The sequence below is a fragment of the Lichenostomus cassidix genome, chromosome 19, assembly GCF_008360975.1.
Source record: "Lichenostomus cassidix isolate B80296 chromosome 19, HeHo_3.0, whole genome shotgun sequence".
In the NCBI taxonomy this organism is placed as follows: Eukaryota; Metazoa; Chordata; class Aves; order Passeriformes; family Meliphagidae; genus Lichenostomus; species Lichenostomus cassidix.
In genome coordinates this window covers 5,612,257-5,634,845 of record NC_139499.1, presented here as the reverse complement: position 1 = coordinate 5,634,845, position 22,589 = coordinate 5,612,257, and the positions used below count along the sequence as shown (strand labels likewise).

The 22,589-nt window shown below is 46.0% G+C and overlaps 2 protein-coding genes, 2 long non-coding RNA genes and 2 other non-coding genes across 6 annotated transcripts; 2 read left to right on the top strand and 4 right to left on the bottom strand.

Annotated features, from left to right (window-relative positions):
• Nucleotides 1-566: 566 nt before the first annotated feature.
• CCT6A (chaperonin containing TCP1 subunit 6A) lies at nt 567-6,872 on the bottom strand. Its single transcript, XM_085078162.1, has 14 exons — nt 6,701-6,872; nt 6,351-6,414; nt 5,616-5,750; nt 4,844-5,017; nt 4,595-4,698; nt 3,824-3,934; nt 3,194-3,353; nt 2,863-2,945; nt 2,412-2,508; nt 2,010-2,157; nt 1,602-1,735; nt 1,384-1,486; nt 1,020-1,092; nt 567-893 (listed from the first exon to the last, which is right to left on the bottom strand). Exons 1-14 carry the CDS (start codon nt 6,832-6,834, stop codon nt 821-823), a joined length of 1,593 nt encoding a protein of 530 aa, XP_084934288.1. The 5' UTR covers nt 6,835-6,872; the 3' UTR covers nt 567-820.
• LOC146429070 (small nucleolar RNA SNORA15) lies at nt 4,065-4,199 on the bottom strand. The gene has a single exon (XR_014855890.1). It is a non-coding gene; the product is annotated as a small nucleolar RNA SNORA15 (small nucleolar RNA).
• On the bottom strand, nt 5,141-5,272 carry LOC146429069 (small nucleolar RNA SNORA22). The gene has a single exon (XR_014855889.1). It is a non-coding gene; the product is annotated as a small nucleolar RNA SNORA22 (small nucleolar RNA).
• Nucleotides 6,873-9,253: 2,381 nt separating the features above from the next.
• LOC146429067 (uncharacterized) lies at nt 9,254-12,319 on the top strand. Its single transcript, XR_014855698.1, has 2 exons — nt 9,254-10,918; nt 11,210-12,319. It is a non-coding gene; the product is annotated as an uncharacterized LOC146429067 (long non-coding RNA).
• On the bottom strand, nt 9,620-15,124 carry LOC146429066 (uncharacterized). The gene is made up of 2 exons (XR_014855696.1): nt 12,128-15,124; nt 9,620-11,348 (listed from the first exon to the last, which is right to left on the bottom strand). It is a non-coding gene; the product is annotated as an uncharacterized LOC146429066 (long non-coding RNA).
• Nucleotides 15,125-15,231: 107 nt separating this feature from the next.
• Nucleotides 15,232-19,574, top strand: PSPH (phosphoserine phosphatase). Its single transcript, XM_085078158.1, has 5 exons — nt 15,232-15,522; nt 16,157-16,291; nt 17,747-17,892; nt 18,581-18,729; nt 19,388-19,574. The coding sequence occupies exons 1-5, from the start codon at nt 15,302-15,304 to the stop codon at nt 19,496-19,498; spliced, it is 762 nt and encodes a 253-aa protein (XP_084934284.1). The 5' UTR covers nt 15,232-15,301; the 3' UTR covers nt 19,499-19,574.
• The last annotated feature ends 3,015 nt before the right edge of the window (nt 19,575-22,589 follow it).

Sequence of the window (22,589 nt, the reverse complement as noted above, 5' to 3'; positions counted from 1 at the left end):
GCACACGGGGTTTAGAACTGCCTAGCACCGGGCCACCCGCGATCCTCCCGCGCTTTTTGTGGTGTTTGAGGGTTTTTTTAAGGTTTACATTCAGTAGTCTCGTGCCCGAGGAAGGAAACTGCTAACACAAAGCACCGCTGGAATTAGGGAGAATCATTCCAGGCGAAAGCCTGTTCCCCTCCCACACATCCACTTAAAGCTGCAGCTGGGTCTAGACCTGCTCCACCACTCATTGTCCATAAACACTTTAATGCAGTGTTAAAAACCCACCCCTTAAGACAAGGATGACACCTTTGAACAGGTCCTTCACCCCACTTCAAGCCATTCTGCAGTCAGTGATCTCAGCTTTATTCACAACCACGTACAAAACTATGAAATGATTGCCTTAATCCAGCTTTTTTTTCCCTAATTTACTGAACAAATTCCAGACCTTATCCCACCCTGTTCCCACAGCAGACCCTTGAGCAGAAGTTTCACAAAATTCCCAAAAGCAGGACTTAGGGAATGCAGACCCTCACTGCAGAATGTTCAGGAGGGGGTGAAGGTTAAAGAACAGACACCCAAAGCACAGAACAGAACAGTTTATTGGGTAAAAATGGAAAGCAACTGCAGCCGTACAGTTCAGTGAAATCAAAAATAAATAACTCCTTTTTAGAGCCAAATCTTTGATTAAGTTGCTGAGATTTTGAGTGGCCATGTTTACCAAAGGAGCTGTCCCTCCTGGCAGAGTGACTTCTGCTGCTGGGAGATCCACCACAGGCAAGGACAGGGCCCTGAGGTGGATTCTTCAGAGAAATTCCATCCCAAGAGCAGCTCCAGCTCAGCCTTTCAGGGAGGACATTCCAGCTCGCATGATTTCATCCACCAAGAGAATGTTGCTGGCAATCACCGTGCTAGAAAAGGGAAGAAATATTGTTACAATTGCCAAACTCAGCTTCATTTTTGTGTTTCAAGACATCTTCCCGTGCCTGGGATCTCCCAGTTTTATACCCTTTGAAGTGAAATACTGTCAGCCTTACCATGAATGAAGCAGCTGCTTTTTGACATTGTAATTATCCCAGATTCCAGCTGCTGCAGCCACCATCGGCTCCCCTGCAACAGAAGTGAAACAGCCTTTAAATTTAAGCCTTTAAATACCAAGTTCACACAGAGACTTTCTGCTGACAGCTGATATCAGTCACTGTATCCAACAGTGTTCCCACACACTTTATCCTCTAAAAACCTCAAACCAGAATGCACTGCAGCAGCAGGACACCTGCCAAGGCTTCTGTGCAGCTTTTTATTAATGAAGGTATAACTTTCTGCATTCAGAGCAATTTTGTTTTCACAGAGCTGAGCCAGGTTGCTTTTGGAGCATCACCCTGTGGTGGAGGAAGTCCTTACCAGTGTTGAGATCGACCCCAGTGAGCTGCCCTGACTCCACGTGCTCTGCCTGCACCTTCACCAGTGTCTCCTGGGGATCATAGCCCGAGTTCTGAGCAAGCACCTGGCACAGAACAGAGAGATTGCTTCATGTTGGTCATGACAGAGCCCTCCAGCAGAAAAAGCAGTGAGTCTGTGTGTGCTTTAAAGCCATTTCATCACCCAGGAACTCCTTATACCTTAGGAATGATGAGAAGAGCATCAGCAAAAGCCTGAACTCCGAGCTGGGCTCTGCCTTTCACGCTGGGTTTGTGTTTCACAAGAGCATTGGCTACTGCCACCTCCAGTGCCCCTGCTCCTGGCACCACACATCCTGCAAGGGAAAGCTCCACAGTCAGCACCTGTATCAATTTGAACAGCTCATTTTCAGTGGAGTTTGATCTCTTCCCTCCCTATTGTATCTGAACAGGTGAGTACTTACACAAGTATCAACTGCTTGCAGACACAAGGTGGTAGAACTATAAAATCACCTCACGTTTACCTTGGCCTCAGACTGAAGCATGTACCAAGGAAGCTGATGGGTAATTCCCTGATTTTGAGATGAGTTTCTACAGATCCTTAGCATGACTAACAGGAAGGGAACTCACCATCTTCAATGGCATTTTTCACAGCCCGCAGCCCATCCCTCACTGCATCCTTGATCTGGGTGAGTGTGTGCTTGTTGGGGCCCCTGATGAGCAGGGTCACCGAGCGGGGATTCTCACACTTCTCAATGAAGGTGTATTTCTCCTCTCCCTGTGGAAAACATGTTTTCCTGTCAGCCACTTGCTTCACCAGTGTGTACACAAATAAATCAACTGGATGCTTTCAGGCTCAGTTCTGCACTGACAGCATGTTGAGAAGTGATGAGAAGCAGCAGAATTTTATTTGCATTTTCTCAGTCTTTGACAAGAGCAAACATTTTTCACACTAAGTTCACATCCAAGTGGATTTTAAGAATTTTAATTCAATACTCCAGCTCTACTCTTCAAACACTTGCTCATACTCACCAGGGTGTACTCATAGACAAGTCCTGCATGTCCCAGGCAGTCAGGAGTGAGATCCTCCACAGAATTCATGGCAGTGCCACCACAGGCCAGGGTCAGTCTGACAGAGAACAGGGACAGCTCAGTTTTATAGCCAGTAAAACCCCAAACCATTGACAGTAAGTGCAGGATTTCAGCATGCAGATCCTAGGCCTGGAACAGTTTGTTTCTGTTCATGGCAGAGCTCTTTAAAAAACAAACTTGTGGAATTAAGTCTCCTCTGCAGGTGTCTGCATTTGAAGCATCCTGAGTGCTCTACAGTTTGTACAAACTGCTCAGTGACACCAGAAGAGCTGGATAGATTGAAGTGCAATTTTTAGTCAAGTCCATAAAGATGGATTTAAGGCAGACTTGACTCTATCTCAGTTTGGAAGAACAGGTTATTATTTTACCCTCTCCTCTCCCCAAAACTGACCTTTCCATGTTCCTCCTTTTAGCTCTCCTCAAAGCAACTATTCCTTCTTTGGCAAGTGCATCCAAGGAAAATGGGTCTATTCCCTGGAAAGGAAGAAAGTGACCATCAGGAAAGACAATGCCAAAAACACCTTCTTTCAGTCTGACACTGATAAGTTCTTCCTCAAGACTCAAAGAAGATCTCAAGTAGGAACTGTGTATTATATTCAGAAGGATGAGCCTAAATTTAGCTATTTCTGTCTCAATAACTTTACCAGCTGAGTCAAACAGCACTTGGCTTGCCAAGGAAGCCAGCACTTCAAATTTATTTTTAGTTATACTCTTCTTCTCACCTTCTGGTTGATCACAACAAATCCTTTGTCTGAGTCTCCACAGACTTTTCTTTTCAACTCGATGATTTTTTTGACTCTGTCTTCAATGAACTTTCTTTCTGCTTTCACCAACTTCTCTCTCTCTTCAGCACTTTTGTAGAAGAATCCAGAGCTCACCTCTCTGAAGGGGAAAAAAAATCCACAAAAAAGCAGTGAGAAAACTTCCTCTCTGCTGTAGAAATAAACTTAAGCACAAGGAATGATCCTTTCATAAACACTCTAAAGAAATCAACCCAAAACAAACAAGTCCCCCCAACCCACACTGCTGCTCCTGCTCTCTAGTTCAGAGCTTTTCCACTTGAAAAGTAAGGCAGACACTTGAAACTGAGAGAACTCTGAAGTGTATTTATGTATTTTCTCTAGAACATCAAATTATGCCCAAAAAAGGAAGGACTTTCAGCCTTTCTGTGATCACACAACAAAATAAAAACCACTGTGAAGCTCTGCCTCTCACTGACATTTTTTTTACCCAGCACCTTTCCCAAAGGGGCTGCAGGAGCATCACCTTTCATCTTTCCAGTTCTTTTGGTTGGTATTTAAGCACACCTTAAATAAAAGCCCTTAGGGTATGAGCATTTTCTGTGCACTCACGTTTTCTCATACTCCAGAGACACATTGCAGGTAAGAACAAAAGCATCTTCCACTCTTTTCTTCATGTCAGGGTGGCGAGCTCCATGATCCAGAACCAGCCCCCTGATCAGCCTGCAAGAGTAAAAACCATTCTGTGTGTCAATGGATGCAAATATATCATTTCATGGAGTGCAGGCTGGTCAGAGAAAGGAACTGGTCCAACCCAAACTGCTTGAGAACTTGTGATGGGAGTGAACAAGGATTGTGTATTCCCCTTCCAAGGGCATGCCTATTCCCATAAAAAAGCACACCAGGCACAGTGAAAAAGGAATTTGCTCTGGCATGGTGTCTGACTGCATTAGCTACTGAGGAAAGCTAGTGCAGAATTCATCCATGCACTGAGGGAAACACAAAGCCTATGAAATATCCAATCCACAATCCAGTATCCTCTTCTCAAATGCTGTTTTGTTTTTAACAGATGCCAACCTAATGCATCATCAAACCACAAAGAAAAAGGGGTATTTCCTAAGAAAAGAGTATTTATCCAACATTGTTAAGCCAGTGTTACTCTTTGCTATTCAAGAATTTCACCACAGAATCAAGTTCAATGACTGAGAAACTTCTGCCATGATATTTCTGGCTGAAATCTGTATTTCTGCCTTTCTTTCAGCCCCTCCCCAGCAATTTCTCCAGTAGTAGCTTTAGGACACCCTAAAAAGAAACCAAACCCCCCTAGGCTACCCAAACCTCAGGGCCCCATTAAACTGAAGTTCAAGGATCCCCCTGACTTACGTTGTGTCTGTTTCTGATTTGTGCTTCATCTCCATGATTTCCACCATGTACAGGTCAATGGGTTCCCCTGGTTTTCTGACTGTCAGGACAGAATCTACCACAGCCTGGAGGAGAGGGGAGAGGAAATGTCCCAAAGTGACCATTAATTTTCCAACATGCAAGTTCACATCTTTCCATCCATTCCCTCAAGTGATAACCCCAGCACTTTAAAAGTTCCCACCAAGAGGCAGAGGTGACAGGGACACTTACCTCTGTCAGGATGTCAGCAAGCTCAGCATGGACTTTAGTCCGCAGGGATGTCCTGGCAACATCCATGAGGGTCTCCCTGTCCATCTCCTTGGATACTTTGACCTGCTCCAAAACCTCAAGTGCTTTTTCCTTGGCAATCTCAAATCCTTCTGCTACTATCCTAGGGTGCAAACCCTAATGCAAGGGAAGAGAAGTCATTGGACAATGCAAGACAAAATGGTCCTTTTCCCACAAAGAGAACCCATGGTTTCAACATTCCATGTAATGGCAAAACATAGGAAATATGCCACAAAGACAAGGTGTTCTGTCCTTCTGAATACATATAAAAGGAATGCAAATCCTTCCAATGCAGAGGAAAAGTACAGATTATTCTAGCACAGAACTGAAACCAAGGGAACTACAAAGCACACTTGGGTGTTCACTGTGCAACATCAGTGCCTGTTCTTAACTCACAATACCCCAAACACCTGCTCTCAGGGAGGAGCTCCTTTTAAACACACCAGAAGTGTTTTCACTCACACAAAACAAAGTAACAGCAGGTATCACACAAACCCTGAAACGCTACAGTATCCACAATTAGTGGGCTTGATTTTGAACCAGTTTTAAGTCCTCCTCTCCAGCTTTTCCCCCTTTTTACAACTTCCACGATACACTCACTTTAAGTGAAAAATGTATTTATGTTTTAATTGTATTAAACATGAAACAAAAAAAGCTGAAGGGTCTCAGTGAAGCTTTTAACTTGCCCACCTACAAAAGAACACTGCATGCATACCTCAGAAATATAAAGATCTGCCTGCTTTAGGAGTTCTCCAATGATCAGGACATTTGAGGTGGTGCCATCTCCAGTGATGTCATCCTGTGCTGTTGCTACTTTTGCTATCAAGGAGGCTGTGGGGTGTTGGATTTGCTAGACAAAAATAAGAAGCTGAGGAGTTAAGTTTCACTGCAGTGGTACAGCCAACAAAAATCTGAGATCAGCTAAGGAAGTGTGTAAGGTGATGCTCTAATGGTTTGTGGCAATTCAACAGGTTTGAACAAACAGCAATCATTCTGACAGTAAGGTAATTGAATTAATCCATATAATGCTGTTTCCCCCTCAGATATGCATCTATACACCAAAATGTTAAGTACTCAAAGCCAAACTAGTCCTTAGCTCACCATGAGCTTGAAAGGCAATGGATGCACCACCACAGCCAGGCTGGCACTAAATCCATTGCGTTTAGAGTTAATTTATTTATCTTTGCATGATCAGAAATGTACATACCCCCAACTGGTTTTCTATTCCTTTGGCTGGTTATTGTACTCATTCTGATGGAGCCGTTTATATTTTTACCATTATTTTCTTTACAGTATTGCTTTAACCTGAACTTATTTCTTTCCCCTCCTCCCAAGGAACATTGTGCTTTCAATGGATAAGGCAGGGTGGGGCAGTGAGGGACGCGATCCCCCCTCACCCAAAGGCGCTCGTCCCTCCCTGAATGCCCCCGCGAGGATGTGCCCAGCTCACCATTTCCTGCAGCAGCACGTTGCCATCTTTGGTCAGCTTGATGTCTCCGGCCCCCGACACGAGCCTGCGGGCGGCACGGCGGGGTGAGCAGCGCCCAGGCCCGACACACGTGTGGGGCCGCACCGCTCCCTGCCAGCCATTCATCCATCAGCCATCCCCGCTCCCCAGACACGTGTGGAGCCGCAGGGCCGCACCGCTCCCTCCCCATCCCTCCATCCCTCAGCTCACCCCTCACCCCTCACCCCTCCCGCCTTTGTTTCCCTCCGCACGGCCCGGCTCACCCCTCAGGCCGTGCTCCCCCCAGCCCAGCCCAACCCCACCCGCGGAGAGAGGCGCGGGGGCTCCCTCACATCTTCATGGTGCCCTTGGGCCCCAGGTTGGTCCTGAGCACGTCCTGCAGCCCGCGGGCCGCGCTGATGTTGACGGCCAGCGCGGCCTGGGCACGGGCCACCTCGGCCTTGGGGTTGATCGCCTTCACCGCCATGACTGCGCTCCGCTCTGGGCCGCGCCGGGCGGGGACACCGCTGCCCCGCCTCCCGCCCGCCCCTTCTAGAACTCTCCGGGCTCGCCCATTGGCCTGACTGCCCGATGCCGCATTTCTATTGGTTGTACCGCCTGTCGCTCATCCCGGCCTCTCCCGCCGCTGAGGCGCCCAGGCTTTTCATTGGCTCGCTGGGGCACCAGCCGCGTTCTTATTGGCTGTGGTGCATGTCGCTCCGCCCCGTCCCGCCCCCCTCCAGCCACTGGGGCGCGGGCGCGGCACCGCCCTCAGACCGTGAGGGGCCGTGAGGGGAGCGGGACGGGCGGGGTTCGTGTGGAGATTCTGAACGGGCAGGGATGGTCGGTGCTTAACCCAGCCTCTCATGTTATGGACACCCCCCAGCAGCTTCGCAGAACCACGAGAATAAATAATTAAACCCGGTGATTTAGCATTAGACCGATAGAATTAATAGTTAAGTGGACTGGATTAATAATCAATGGTTCCTGGTTAAAATTCGGGGTTGAGGTTAATCCAAACTCATGACACACAAGCTGATCTGTGGGGTGCCGGGGCCTCCATAGCCCCCAGTGCACCCCCTGTACCCGGGGCTGTCCTGGACTGAACCCCTCCCAGGGGATCTAAGGATGGGGATCATCCCTCCCGAGGCCACAGAGGTTTCCCTGTGGAATAAAACCAGAAATATTGTCAAGGCAACCTTGAGAGGTGCTGAAACACTTGCCCTGTGTGGCCTGTCAGGGCTCACTCCACAAGACACTGCAATACCTGCATCTTGGGGCTCTGAAACAGAGGACAAGCGAGTTCTCCTGGAGAGGAGCTTGAGAGAAGCTCCTGCCATGGTCCCTCACATCCCTGCGGGCACAGATTGCACCAGCTTTCCATCCCACATTGTCCCGTCTGGGCTTGTCCCCAAACACCCCTCGGCGCACACAGCAACACCAGGTGTGACACAACGCTTGTGTTTCACCAAGAATTGCATGAAGAAGGTGCCCAGCCCCAGGCAGTTCACCGTGTTCTGCAGCCCAGCTGCTCCAGAGGCTGCTGACCACATCCAGCAGGGACAGCTGGCCCTGAGGCCAGGATTTTGTCAGTATTTGGTACAGGGAACACAGAGACCCTTCCCCAGAGCTCACCCACGAGGTGTGAGGATGCCCAGAGAAGCTGTGGCTGCCCCTGGATCCCTGGAAGTGTCCAAGGCCATGCTGGACAGGGCTTGGAGCAACCTGGGATAGTGGAATGTATCCCTGCCCACAGCATGGGGCTGAAACAATACAGTATTTCAGTTCCCTTCCAGCCCAAACCTGTGAATTCTGTGAAATCTCTCCCTCTCCATTCCACTTTTTGCAGCAGGGAGCTCTGGATGCAGCCCTGAATCGCTTCAGCTGCACATGTTTCCACACCACCTCCAGGAGTAAAGTCTGAGCCTGATGTTGGGTCCAGTTCTGCTGCACAGAAATTCTGGGGGAGCTTGATGGGAAAAGTCGGTGTTAGGTGTCAGGGCAGCCTGGCTGGGTTTGGCTGCAGGCTGTGGCACCTGCTTTGGGTGAGGATCTCAGGTTTCCAGGCAAAATGCCATGCTGTGCAGGAGAGGAGGACTCCCACATGTGGCCTGTCTGTCTCCCTGAAAGGGACAGCTGCTGATATCATTGGGATTCTGGTTTTTTAAATGTTTTAGATGGTGTTTGGATATCCTACAACACAAGTTTGGAGCCCTTCTGTTTAGCTGAGCAATGTCTTGTGAAATATTTAAATGCTGACTCCAGTAGAGTGGCTGGGCTTTCTCCTCTATTCTTGCAATCATTAGGAATAAACATCAAACATTGCAAAATGCAGGGAATCACACTTGGCATCTCAGTATTGATTCTGGAACTCTGTTAAAATCTCATCTCCACCTTGTTGGGATGCTGAAACCATACCAAAACAAACACCCAACCTGGCTGCAGAGGCTGCAGTGCAAATATCTGAGATGCAATGTCCAGTTCCCCAGCTCTGCCCTGGATTCTGTAACTCCCAAGTCAAATATTTTGTTGTTCTTGCTTCTCTGATATGTCCTTTTTTTGCCTGTTCCTCTCAGGGCTGTTCTCAGCAGAGGGCAGCGTTGTCAAACCCATACCAGCAGGCTTGTGATATTTTATGATTTCTTTTCTGATGCCTATGGAAAGGCAGGAATTATCCATCCTAAAACACCTGTGTTGTGTGGGGCTGGCAGTGATGTGGTTCATGTTCAGGTTTGTGAGGGGAATTATTACTGCAGGAAAATGGAGTTTGAATTTTAGATGTTTTTTTAATAGGGGGAAAACAAAAAAGGAAAAGCAGCTGTTTTCAAAGGCATCTAGTTGTCCATGCAGGTGGTCTCTGCTTTCTTTTTTTTTTCTTTTTTCTTTTTTTCTTTTTTTCTTTTCCTTTTTTTGGAACAAATGGAAAGGTTCTGTAGTGATAGACAGGAGTTGGGTGCTGTGCTTGTATCAACAAGTTTGTATTTTCACTTCTGAACATCATCCTAAAGCTCCCAGGCAGAGCTCTCTGTGTTTCTCTGCTGGCTCACATTCCTCAGGGTAGTTATTTTGTGTTATAGTAACATTTCTCATGAGCGTCTTCACATTAAATTCCCATTTTGCAGCATTTTTCAGCCATCAAGACAAGCTTTTCTTCCTTTTTCAGTCTTAGCTGTAGAACTGTTCTGTGTATTTGTTTTTTATGTGTAATAAAAATACAGGGCAAATGCTTACTAGACTTAAATTACCCAATGAATGCAATGGATTACACCAGGTTAGAATCAAAATATTTAACTAATTTAAAACCAACATGTCCATTAAACTAAGCCAAATAAAGGCAATATCCTTCATGAAATATTCAGCAGCAATTCTCTCAGTCAAGCCAGGCACTGCTTATCTTGGCAAAAACCCCTCTGAGATTCTCAGTAAAAGCCATTTTCTTTCATCTTTATCAAGACGGGTTTTCCTTTAACCTTATTCACAGAAATGATTTCTAAATCTGCTTTAAACAACATCCTGTCCTGCCACGATAAAGCTGACAAACAGGCTGCTGATCCATGGCACCAATTTGGCAGCAGAGGGGCTTGGTTGGTCCTGTTTTTCCTGACTCAAGAAGTTACTGAGAGATGATTCTGTCATCCAACGGTCGTGTCCTGAGAAATTCTGGAAAAAAAACCATAAAGGAGGGGCACAAAAGGTGATCAGTTTCAATTAATACATGGAATTTTGAGGGGATGGCAGGAGAGGTCATGCATAGAGTGTGACTGGAGCATCCAGCGGTGCAGAACAGACGGGCAGCAGTCACAGGACTCCTGTCACAAGTGAGCAAAAGCAGCTAAATCAGCTAAATCAGACTTTCTTGACCTTGAACCAAACAACTTCTGAGCTGGCACTCTCCCATTTTCTAACCCATGCCCCCAGCAGTGTGCGAGGGGAGCTCTTCTGTGGGATGCCAAAACACAAGCACGGGCAGGTTTGGCAACTTTTCCACAGCTTTTGACAACACTGCATTTGGGGGAACACCACCGAGCCTTTCCCCACGCAGTTTTCCCTTTGCTCCAGAGCTTTTGTCGGCTTTGCATGCGATTCGTGCGTGCAACTTTGCTCAGGGATGCACTAAGCTTAATCCGAGGCGATAATGCAACCTCAGCTCACAAATTCTCTCTTCTCTCCCGAGAACAGCCCGGCCTGTGCTTTCTGACAGGACAAAGTGGCTCTCGGAGCCTCCTCCGAGCTGTCGGTGCCCACGCAGGGCTGATGGAGCTGTCGGTGCCCACGCAGGGCTGATGGAGCGGCGGTGCCCGCTGCCCCCCGGCCAGCAGCAGCGCCCCGCCGGGCCCGCGGCTCCTCCCCTGCCGTGGGGCGGTCACAGCTCGGCTGCCTGCCCTGGCAGCGAACAGCTGCGCGGCTCCGCTCCCATGTGTGCAACCACCTCAAACAAACCCCCCGCGCTGCCTTACTCAGCGCTTTAGCAGGGGCTGAGCGGCAAAATGGTCCAGTGCGTGGGGTCTGTGTGACCGAAGGGCTCAGCTGAGCTTCCCAGCGGCGGCAGCAGCCACGGCCGGTTCAGTTCTGTAAGTCACCGGGATCGTGCTTTTCTCGCAGGTCGGAAGGGGTTGGCGTTTGGCTCGCAGATCCGTAACACCGGGGTTTTTTTTCCAGCGTGAAAACGAGGAGGATCTTGTGCCTGTGCTGCCCGGCAAAGCACGGCACCGTCGTAGTGGCTGGTTTAGAGCAGCGGCGTGAATGAATGATGCAATCGGGCACGGGGGGAGCAGCAGCATTTTGGCAGGACAGGCGAGAGGGGATTGGAGAGTTGGGAGGTGGATGTCAACATCCAGCAGGTTCCTTCTGTCCCTTTTCAGCTGCTTTTGACAAGGTGCTTAAATGAGTTCACTGTGAGGCACTGCTGTGCAGATAATAGAGCTGCGAACAGCTCGTCTCTTGACTCGCAGAGAGGTTTGTGCCACTGCTTTTACAAACTGAGCAGGTTTAACAAAAAACCTAAAAGAAAATAGAAAACCCAGGAGGTTAAAGAAAAACCTAAAAAAAGAAAGAAGAAAATCCAGGAGATTAAGGTCTGAATCTTCGTATTCTCACCCTGCAAACCACAGAAACTCAGTTATGGCTGGATGGGTTGAACTTCTAAAAGTTATATAAAACACCAACACGATTTGCTTAAATATAACTAATCTGCTTAAATGTATCAGCTTTCCTCTAAAGCTTTCAAAACATTGCTAATTCTGAGGATGAGAGCTCAGCACAGAAAAGCTGTATCACTATATTATCCCCATCTTACAGACACAGGGCTAGAAACAATGAAGATTAAGTGGATTGTTTAAACTCATTCCATGGAAACTCTCCTGGGAATGTTCTTAGAAGCAGGACCACTCCTGTAGTAGGAAAATGTCCTGAAAAAAGTTTCAAGAACTGTTTTCTCCCAATCCTTTGCTCTGAGCAGCAGTTTCCCTTCAATGAAAGAGTTTAATGTGGTTGAATTTCTGTTAATGTCACTGATAGTTCAACACAATGTTAAGTGGGGAAATGAATCAGAAACTGTTTGCAAACAAGGATATTCCTGAGTGCTGGGTAACATTTCATTAAGATTCATTTAATCTTCATTTTTAACAGCAATAAATGGGAACATAATGCAAAGTAGCAGCGTGGCAGCACTTATGAAAGCTGAAATATGGCAACAAGGGAGGTCTAGTCACAATGAGGGATTTGAGATCTCGTCAAAACCTTGCAGCCCCAGAACACCTGCAGTTCTGAGCACCACTTACTGCTTCCATTTGCATTTCATGTGGATACAGAGGATGTTTCAGTTTTTCTCAGTGAGGCAAGTGCCTTTATTTGAAGGGACAGCAGAGAAAACTTCAGTTGTTTTCCTCTGCCATGTGGTCTTACATAATTCCCGTGTTTGCTGCTGTGACTCCACCCTGTCTATTATGAAAGAGAATTATTTCTTGTGAAAATGTCTCCTTTTTTTTTTTTTTTTTCCTTTCAGAACAGCCTAATGAAATACTTCATAGTCTGGAGGCAAGGAGATCTCATGGGAATTCCATTTTTCCCTTGTGATTGCCTTTTTTTCTCCATCTTTATCTCAAGTTTCACCCTCTCTCCCTCTGTCACTTTTCTTCTGTCTTCTTCACCCATTGTTTCTTCTCTTCCCCATACTCTTCTTTCCAGCTTTTCCCCATGATATTTTGTATCAGGCCTGTTGAAATATTTGCTGCATTTCCAGCATGCAAATAATAGGCTGGGAATTGATTACCTACCTGAAATTCAGTGGCAGGAAGATCAGAGATTCCCTATCAGTGTTTCATAGGGAGAGAGAACTCATTTTTTGTGAGAATGTCCTTTTTCTTCCCATCCCATTGAAACATTTACACCTTTAAGCAATCAGATGCCCTGTATTTTGGAGTAATTAATCTCTGCCAATTGCACAGGCCTGGACCACTCTGGAATTAAAAATTGTTCTTCCCTGAGTGCAGCTGAGATTTGAAGGGTTTTACTCAACTTCAATTCTTTTCACTCTGATGAGCTACTGATGATTTCTGCAATTCTTCCCTTCCACCTTGTCATTTTCAGACAACATAAACCACAGTTTGAACCTATTTTCAAAGAGCTATTGCATGGAATAAAGAGAGGACAGGGTTAATTCCAACTGTGACATCACAATAATTCTTCCTCTAACTCCTTTAATTGTCCATCAAAGTGCAAAATCCATCACAAGAGAGGACAGGGTTCATTCCAACTACGACAGCACAATAATTCTTCCTCTAACTCCATCAGAGTGCAAAATCCACCACAACATTCATGTCATCATTGTAGGGAACATGGTAAGGACCATCCAGAAGGGACAGGAATATGGGAAATGTGGATACCAGAGAGAAGGAAATGCTAACATTTCATCATTTCCGCTCCCAACGTGCGCTTGGAGCGACAACGTTTTTTTGGGACAACGAGATGAAATTTTAAAGACGTGTGTCCAGACCTAAATTCCAGGTTCTCACCGAGCCATCACGTCACCCAGCAGTGTCCCCACACGGTGACATTGCCTCACGGTGTTGCAGGGTTGCAGTGCAGCCCCAGGTGAGGCAATGATGACTTTGCATAAGAAGAGCTCGGTAATGGAACACTGTGACGCCAATGTCACGCCACAGGGATGCCTGGCCTGGGATCGCAGCCCTGCTGCTTGGAAAGCCAGCATATTTCACTGCAAAAACAAACACAGGGCTCTGCAGCCCAGGGCAAGTCAAGGCTGAAGCAAAGTAAATTCACGTGTCACCTGCCCAGCTGCTGCCAAGGCTTACCTCAGAACTGGCCTCTGGCCACCAAGGCTTACCTCAGAGCTGGGCTCTGGCAGAGGGAAGATTTTATGTCCATGGCCACTTCGGTTTCTTTTATGTGCTGTGCTGATGGTTTATGACTGTATTTCTTACATGTCCAGTGCAAACTCTGTAGAAAAAGATAAATCCCCACATGGTCTGCAGCAAATAATCCTTTACTCATGATCCAGCAGCTGGACTGGTGTTTTACAGCGTGTCCATACACCAAGAGTTCTGCTAAACTGCAATTCCATTTGTGTTCCTGCCTTCCCCAGAGGTGCTTTTCTGGGATATCTCCTCCATCACCACCCATCCCCTCCAGGGTAGCAGAAAAGCCCCCACAGCAAAGTCCTGTCTGATGGCTGCCTTTGCCTTTCCTGTCACTTGTTGTCTCTGTCCCCTGCTCACTCACACCTCCCTGTTTGTCAGGCAGGATCTCACCTGCAGACACAGCTCCTGCCTGTTCACAACAGCTCTCACCACTCAGGCTGGGTGGTTTCACTCAGGCAGATTTCCACCTTTCAGCAGTGAACTGCAGCATTCTCTTTTATTCCACACACAAGAGCAGATAAGAGGTGTGTGTTCCACATTTGGAGTGAGGATGGTAATTTTTCATAAAGGCTTTTGTATCCCAATATTCACCACGTCCTGGGAATAAACCCAAAGGTTCTTGTTGCTGCTTTGACCATTAGTGAGAGGAAAACAAGAGATGAAAGGATATAAAGACATCCATAATTCTTAAGAATGTGCTGTTTGATGGTGTTTTTCTCCTATCCCAGAAAAAGAACCTGCAACCCAGATCAATCATACAAGACATGTCCTGAGAGATGTCTAAGAGATTAAAAGAAACAAAAACTTTTACAAAACTCTGGGAAGTGAGATAAATAGGGAGCTGCTGTTTGTGTCTAAATTATAGATTAGTAATAGCAAAATCCACATTGAATTAATCCCCCTATGAAAGGATGAAGCACAAGGTGAGCAGGGATGAGTAAGAAGATACTACTCAATCTTCTGATCTGCAGAAGTGCTCAATGTATTGAAGTGGACAGATATGAAAGGGAAGAAAATAACTTTCTGTCAGGGACTGTTATGGAAAATGTGATGTCTTGATGGGTTGAGTGAAGTTCTCAAAGGCCAAGGGTCTGATGGATTTTTTAAAAGGCCAATCCCCAATGCTAATGGCCCAGTCTTTTATTAATGAGGATGCAGAAAAAGATCTAAACCTTCATGACTTAGGAACAATCACTAGGGCAAATCCTTAGGACCTGGCTGTCCTGCAGCAACTAATCACACACCCCAGCCTTGGAGAGATGAGAAATCCAGACCCACCCGAGGGGTGAGGGCGAGATGAAACCCAGCCCTGCAATCCCCCAGAGCACTTGGCAACGCCAAGGATAACAACCTTGAACCCATGAGAACATCAATGGGCCGAGCCAGCAGGGAGCAAATCAGCAGCAGCCCAGAGCTCCCCAGCCCACCTGGAGCACAAGGTGACCATAAGTAGGCAGCAACAGCAGGGAGCAAATCAGCAGCTGAGGCAGACCTCCACCGCCATTCCCCCCGGGATAAAAGCTGGCGCTCAGGCTGTGCTCGGCCCTTCTCGCACGGACCAGAGCAGCAGCACCAATGGCTCAGGAAACAGTGCACTACTCTCACTCAGAGAAAGACTTCATCTTGTCCCCTCACAGTAAGAAGGCTCCCAAAAGGATGGCGTCCCTCATGGAGCTGAAGGAGATTTTCCGCAGCGCCGACGCCGTGTGCTTCGACGTGGACAGCACCGTCATCAGGGAGGAGGGCATCGACGAGCTCGCCAAGTTCTGTGGGGTTGGAGATGCTGTGGCAGAGATGTATGTATGGCTGGGGGTAACTCACACAGGGCCAGGCAAAAATAGCCATGGATGAGCTTAATCTGGGTTAAAGAATTGGTAATTTACAGCTATTTGACTCTGTCATGGATTGTTGCGGTTTAAAAAGGGGCTGGGGATAGAAAGTGGAATTAATGCAACTTGGTTTGGGATTGCGAGGCCACCCAACAAAACTGAGCTGGCATAAATTCTCTGATGTTAATTTTGATAAACTAAGAGCAGCCCTCATCATTAATTTTGGCTCAGCACTACCAAACCCTATTATGAACCAGCGAACCTTATCATGAGATGGAGGAGAGGGAACAACTCTCCCAAGCCATCTCTGAGGCTGGGAACAGCACAAGTTGAAGCTTGTAGCAAAAGCTCTGTTAAGTTCAGAGCTGCAGGCCAGGCCCATGGTCCCAGTATGGGATCCCAGAGGGAATGGAGCCATTTTCCTTTGCCTCCCTAATTCTCCCATCCATGCAAATCTCCCACCAGTGGATGCCACGAGTCTGTTGGTTCAGTACAACCTCCAACCTGGGCTCTCCTACCTGCTTCCTTGTCATTCTTGTGTTGTTGGGAGAAGCCTCAGCCCCAGAGGTGTCCCTGATTTGCTGTCTGGCTGTCCCCTCAGGACCCGCAGGGCCATGGGTGGCACTGTGACATTCAAGGCAGCTCTAACAGCACGGTTAGGTCTCATCCGGCCCTCCTACGAACAAGTGCAGAAATTAATATCTGACAACCCACCTCAGCTAACTCCAGGAATAAGGTAAGAAGAATTTAAGTATTTTTTTTTAAAGTATTCAGGAAGCTGATGGAATAAATAAACCAAATTTTGTGCCACCAGTGATGCTGTAAGGCCACAGAGCTGGTTTGGTTTGCCTTCCTGTTCCATCTCCAAGCTTGGATCAGGAGCTTGAGTCCATGGCAACTGGTTAAGCATCCATGGAAAAATAAAATATTCTCAGATATTAACTAGCACTTTGGCTGGCAAGCTCAAATCCTGGCTTGAGGGTTAAGTGGGCATGGAAAAGAATCTGTTCCAGCACTGGTTTTTCAGGGGTGATGGGACTGGGAGGAGATTTAATACCTCCTTAAATTTGGTCTATTCTGCAACTCTGTCACCTCTCCCTGACTCTCCTCACTGCAGTCACACCCCTGGCTCAGTTTAGGGGATCCACTGCTCAGAGCTACCCATTCTGAAGACCCTGAAAACAGCAAAATTCTTATTAAGCAAATAAATAAATAAATAAATAAATATGTGTATTCATTCATCCTGAGGTTTGGAATGAACATTGACTCTAAACTGAAAAGCTTTGGGGTTTTTTTTTCCCCTATTCAAATTGCTTTCAACAATTGAAAATAACTTCTTTACTACAAAATCTGACCACAGCTTCAAGTCTAAGATATTTTTAGCACATAACAGGAGTTTTAGATGATACTGTGCTTGCATTTTGTCTTTTTTCCTGTAGAATTCACAGCTAGAGGTAACTACAAAGAGAACATTGTTTCCTTATTCAGGATCACATGATTTTCCTTTTCATTCCTTCCTTTTCTTCCTCCTTTTCAGCCCTTCCCTTTCTTCCTCCTTTTCTGTGTGTCCTGCTTTAAGCCTCTGCTTTGCTTTTCAGTCTTTAGTGTCTCTGCTACCACTTCCACTGCCTCCCTTGCTGCAGGCTGATCTTCCTGCTCCCAGAGCCAAATCCCTGCAACTTTTCACTGCCTTCAACTCCTGCTGACATGAACTGGAGCCACAGACTTCTCTTTTTGATTCCTTTTCTCTAGCTGCTGCCTTCTTCTAAACATGGCATCAATGCCCAGCAGCTGGTGAAGCAGCTCTGAGCTAGAAAACATTTGCACTTTGCACTTTTCAGCCCATTTTTGCATTTTGGAGCAGTGGCCTTAGCTAACATTCCCTACTTTTTGCTGCATTCATTTTCTTGCTGTTGTTTAAAAATCTGAACTGGATCTGCTCTGGCTTGTTCAAGGGAACTTATGTGAAAGTGTAAAGAAAATATTTTTAGGGAGTGCTTGTTTTTGAGGAGTGAAATGATGGCTTTGTCCAGCTCTTCCCAGCCAGGTGTGTGCACAAACCTGCAGGGGAAAGCAGGAAAATGGGGATGGATGGATGGAGCTGGAAAGCATCACACCCCAAACTAAGCTGGAACAGCACCAAGCCTGCTTTGGGAAGGATTTGTGTGACCTCTGTGCTCTTTCTCCTCAGGGAGCTGGTGAGCAGACTCCACCAACGAGGGGTGCAGGTGTTCCTGGTCTCTGGGGGGTTTCAGAGCATTGTGGAACACGTGGCCTTGCAGCTCAACATTCCCACAGCAAACGTCTTCGCCAACAGGCTCAAGTTTTACTTCAACGGTGAGAATCCCTTCCAGTCTCCTTGCTCTGCTAATTGATGGCACTTTTGCAGTGCCAGCTGTCAGATACTGGGCTGCAGACATTGTCCTGTTACCAATCCAGCTAACTCCAAGTAGCAAAATTACAAAACCTTCCCAAAAACCAGCTCAGGTCACATTTAATGTAAGAAATAGAGCCACAGTTACTTCTTAATTGCAAGCTGTGCCAAAGGTAAAGCTTGTTACAGCAGAGTTTCATTTTCTCCTGCTCCTTCAGGTGAAGGAGTTCATGACCTGAGCTGCTGTCAGGAACTTGCTGCAGTGGTTTTGGGGTCCTGCAGCTCTGGATTTAAAGGTGGAATGCCCAAGCAGAGCTGTAATTAGTGAGGTTGTTCCTTACTCAGGGTTTCCTACACTGTCTCTGCATCATCCTGGATGCTGCTTTTGGCTAGGGATGGATCTGTAGCACTGCCCAGACAGGTTTCTATTTTTCTCTGAAAATGTCTCTATTTTTTCTTTGAAAATCTCCCCACTGAAGACTTGGGGGTGAAATCCCAGTCTTGAACTTACCTTCAAATTATTTTTGAGGGATGCTGATGCTGTGAGGTTTACAGGGCTGCATGCACTGAAGTCAAGACCACGGGCAGAGAGCTTCTTTAATTGACAAGAAAACATCTGTATTTCCAACTTGTCCTTTCGCTGTTTTCTAGGAGAATATGCAGGATTTGATGAAACACAACCAACAGCTGAATCAGGGGGGAAAGGAAAAGTTATCAGTCATCTGAAAGAACAGTTCCATTTCAAGAAAGTGGTTATGATTGGAGATGGAGCTACAGACATGGAAGCCTGTCCCCCTGCAGTGAGTATTGCAGAAATTCTTAATTCCTTCTGAGCAAATCCTTTTGGGGAAAAAAAGATGAGTGAAGTTTGGATTATTTAATACAAAAATTAACAGAAAGACAACTTATTTCTAAATGGTCAAGTCAGCAGCTCAGCATTTAATGCTTCCCCACCTCAAGGCATTAAAAAAAAAAAAAAGCTGCAGTGGAAATTTTAAACGCTGCACTTTCACTGCAGGGGGTTTTCTGACATGTAGAAATGATGATTGCTCTGGTTAATGATTGAGGACAGTTAATGTTTGCTTTTGGTATCTCTAATGAGGTAAACAGAGGTAAGATAAACACAAGAGGGATAATTGTGGGATGCTCGTGCATGATCCAGTGTTTACTCATTCTTGAATTGCATCACATTTGCATCAGATTTGCAGTAAAATCTCAGATCTGAACCATCTTGAAGCTGCAAGACACTGAGAAAAACTCTCATAACCAAAGTCCTGCAGAATGAATTGTTAGTAAATCTGAAAAATGAACATGCAAAGGAACACAGGGCAGGGAGGAGTGATGTGATTTTAAAATCCAATCTTAAAAGCAAACTTCATTACTGAGAAGCTCCATTCCTTCCTTTCAATAACCAATGAAAGAACAGAAAGAACCAATGAAATTCCTTCTGTTTTCCAGGATTGCTTCATTGGATTTGGAGGAAATGTAGTCAGAAAGCAAGTAAAGGAGAAAGCAAAATGGTACATCACCCACTTTGACGAATTGCTAAAGGAGCTGGAAGAGCGATAAATCCGTGTGTAAAATAATCTATTTAACACCTGTAAATCCATTATTCAATGCCATTAAACATTTATTTGTTTGCAAACTTGTGTGCTGGAGTTTTTGAGGATTTTGGAGTTTGGGGACCTTGTGTGGCAAATGGCATCATTCTACCCCAATATGTTGTAATGAAAATAATTAAGATTTTTTATACCTCTTTCCCATGGTGGAAGGAGTAAACAGATTGTTTGCTTCCAAGTGAAGACAAAACATAGAAAATAAGAAGTTAAAAATACCTTAATGAATTGGCTCCTGATCCATATCTGTTGTTTCAGAATCATTGAAGCCTCTGCTTATTTAAAAAGCAAAAGAAGAACAAACCACGAACAAGAACTTTGCCTAATTAATAATAATAGTAATTCAGTCTTAATTCTGAACAGTTTGGCAAGTAGTTCTCACTGCACAATCTGAGGAGGAGGTTAATCAGTGAACAGGTGGAAAACATCACTAAATACCTCTGATTTCATTAAAATTATGGCCACAGAGAGCCTGAGTTACTGAGCCATCAGTTACTCAACATCACTGTTACTCAACCTGTCTGAACCAGGAGTTGCATGGAGATCTGAGACAGATCCAATGCTCATCCCTAGCCAAGAAAAAGATTTTCAGGTGAGGAATAGACTGGTTCCCATCCTTCATTAAAATACTCCAATCAAACTCCAAAGTGCTGATTTCGTTTGTGCAATGGTTTGATTTATTTATCAAAAATTTATTTATCAGCTGGAACTAGATGGGAGCTGATTCATCAACCCTTAAGGGAAATTCTGGGAAACTTCAGTGCCTTCCTCTGCCTCAAATGTGCATTAACAACTCTTAAACTGTGCTAAAGTCTGTTCTAAGAACTCTGAGCTCCAGCTGATGGATCCTGGTTTTTTTAGGGAATTTCTTTAGTGTTTGAGCCAAGAGAACACACCTGGTACATGCTGCCTCTTTGTCAGCTCTCCTGAATGTGTTTCTCACCAGCTTTGCTGCCACATCGTGGGACTTTTATTTCCCTGACTTGTAAGAATCTCAGCTGTGATGATGGGAAAAGCTTTGCCAATGTTAAATAAACCTTCCACTTCCTTCCATTCCCACAACACACAGGAGAAGGATGGGCAAATATGGCATGATTTGTGCTGGGGAAAAAATCTCTGCAGAGGTTTTTATCTTCTGAGTGCTAGGAGTGTCAGTTTTTTAAAAAACTGAAATATGGCAATTTTCTTTCACTCCCCAACATACTTCTAGGTGGAACAGAAACAAATGATGTTTCTACCTTACAAAATTTCACATTGTTTAATAATAATCACTGTTTTTCACAATTAGATTTGCTTAATTTGATTAAATCAAGGGGCCATGAGACAACTGCTGTCCAATAAAGCATCACCAGCAATTAAAGCAAATATTAGTTCTGTTCATTCTGTGGCATCACTGGGGAGGATACAGGGGAAAAAGGAATTGACACAGCCTAGAGTGAGGAGTGGTGCTCTCAGTGATGCCATCAAATGTTTTTGGAAAAAAAAAAACCCTGAGGAATAATTGTTTGGAGTTACAACAGCATTTAAATAGTAGAGAAGGGTTAAAAGAAAACAAACCCAGAACTAGAAAACTCCAGAACCAAACTTGTGATGTATTTTGGAGCAGGGCAGACATGAAGGATCTGCACAGAGTTCAGCAAACCCCACAAAAGCCAAGGCAGACAATGGCTGGCAGAGCTCCCCAGAACTTCAGGGAGGATTAAAGATGGGCTCTTTTAAATTCTTCCTGAGAAAAGTCCCAGCCAGCTCCCAGGGCAGCTCCTGGACAATCCTGCTTTTGTTCAGGCCAGGCTGCATGAGCAGAGCAAGGCTGAAGTCCTTCTGCCCCCACCGTGTCCCTGTGCAATCCCACAGTTAGGAAGTTGAGGAGTTTGTTTGCTGGTTTTTTTACAGAATTAAAAGGCTGCTAAGGAAATAAATCTGACATGGAGCTGATCAGCTGGAGCTCCAGGCCCTGAGACATGGCTCAGGGCTCTGCAATTCCCCCAGAGCCCCAGCCAGGAGCCCTGGAAGGGATGTTAACATTCACAGCAGGAGCTTCTGCCAGTCGGGGCACTATGGAAACGTGGGGCTGTGCCAGCGATTTCACAACAGCTCTTTAGGTCGGCCTGGGCTGGAAAAGAAATCCTCCCCTCCCCTTGCAGTGGGCAAATATCAAGGCTGACCTCTAGGGCAGGAGGTAGCAGGAGGATTACTGAGCTCAGAGACAGGCTCAGCTGTTTGGTCTGTAAAATAGTGGAAAAAACCAGGAGGGAATAGAGCGGGGTGAGGAAAATTTTGGTGTTCCAGATTTGGCTGAACAGATCCCAGCAGAGCAGGGCAAAGTCTGGGGAGCAGCACAGGTCAGACAAGGAATTCCTGGGCTCCAGCTGGGTCTCCTGACCACCAGCCTTCACAGAAAGCCTTCTAAATCATTATTCCATGAGGCAGAAATGCTTTAAATTATACATTTGCACGGATGGCAGTTTGCAGCCTTCTCCAGGCCAACTAAACCTGAGTTTGAATTGTGTCTCTGCAGTGGAACAAGAGCTGAGAGCTGCCAGAGGACTTTCCAGGCATTGTCCCCCACTTGTCAACCACTGGGAAGTGACTTCAGCTCTGAACTCCAGCAGTTCTGCTGCAAGAAATGCTGAGGGATTGCTCCTCAAAGGAAAAAGGCAGGCTCAGCCATGGAATTAAGAGGGAAAATCTCAAAAAGTGTTCACAGGACCAGGGAAAACCAAGCTCAGGCAAAGAGAAGCAAGGAAAGATTGGCATCATCCATTTACATTCGAGTTTCCATTGTTATCTGCAAGGAAAATAGCAGAAGTGTTTTATCTGCAGGTGAAAGAATATGAATTAACCTATCCCTGATGAGCAGGAAGATCAGAATGAGGGGAAGCACATCCAGAACACATCAGGGCAGCTCCAGGGGGAATTCAGAGCCTGGGGAGTGGGTAAGGAACCCCACAGGACACCCAGTTACTCCTCTGATTTCTTATTCAGGCAAAACTTTGTGGCCTTTGAACAACAAGAGCTGTACCAGGCAGAATTCCATTCCTGGT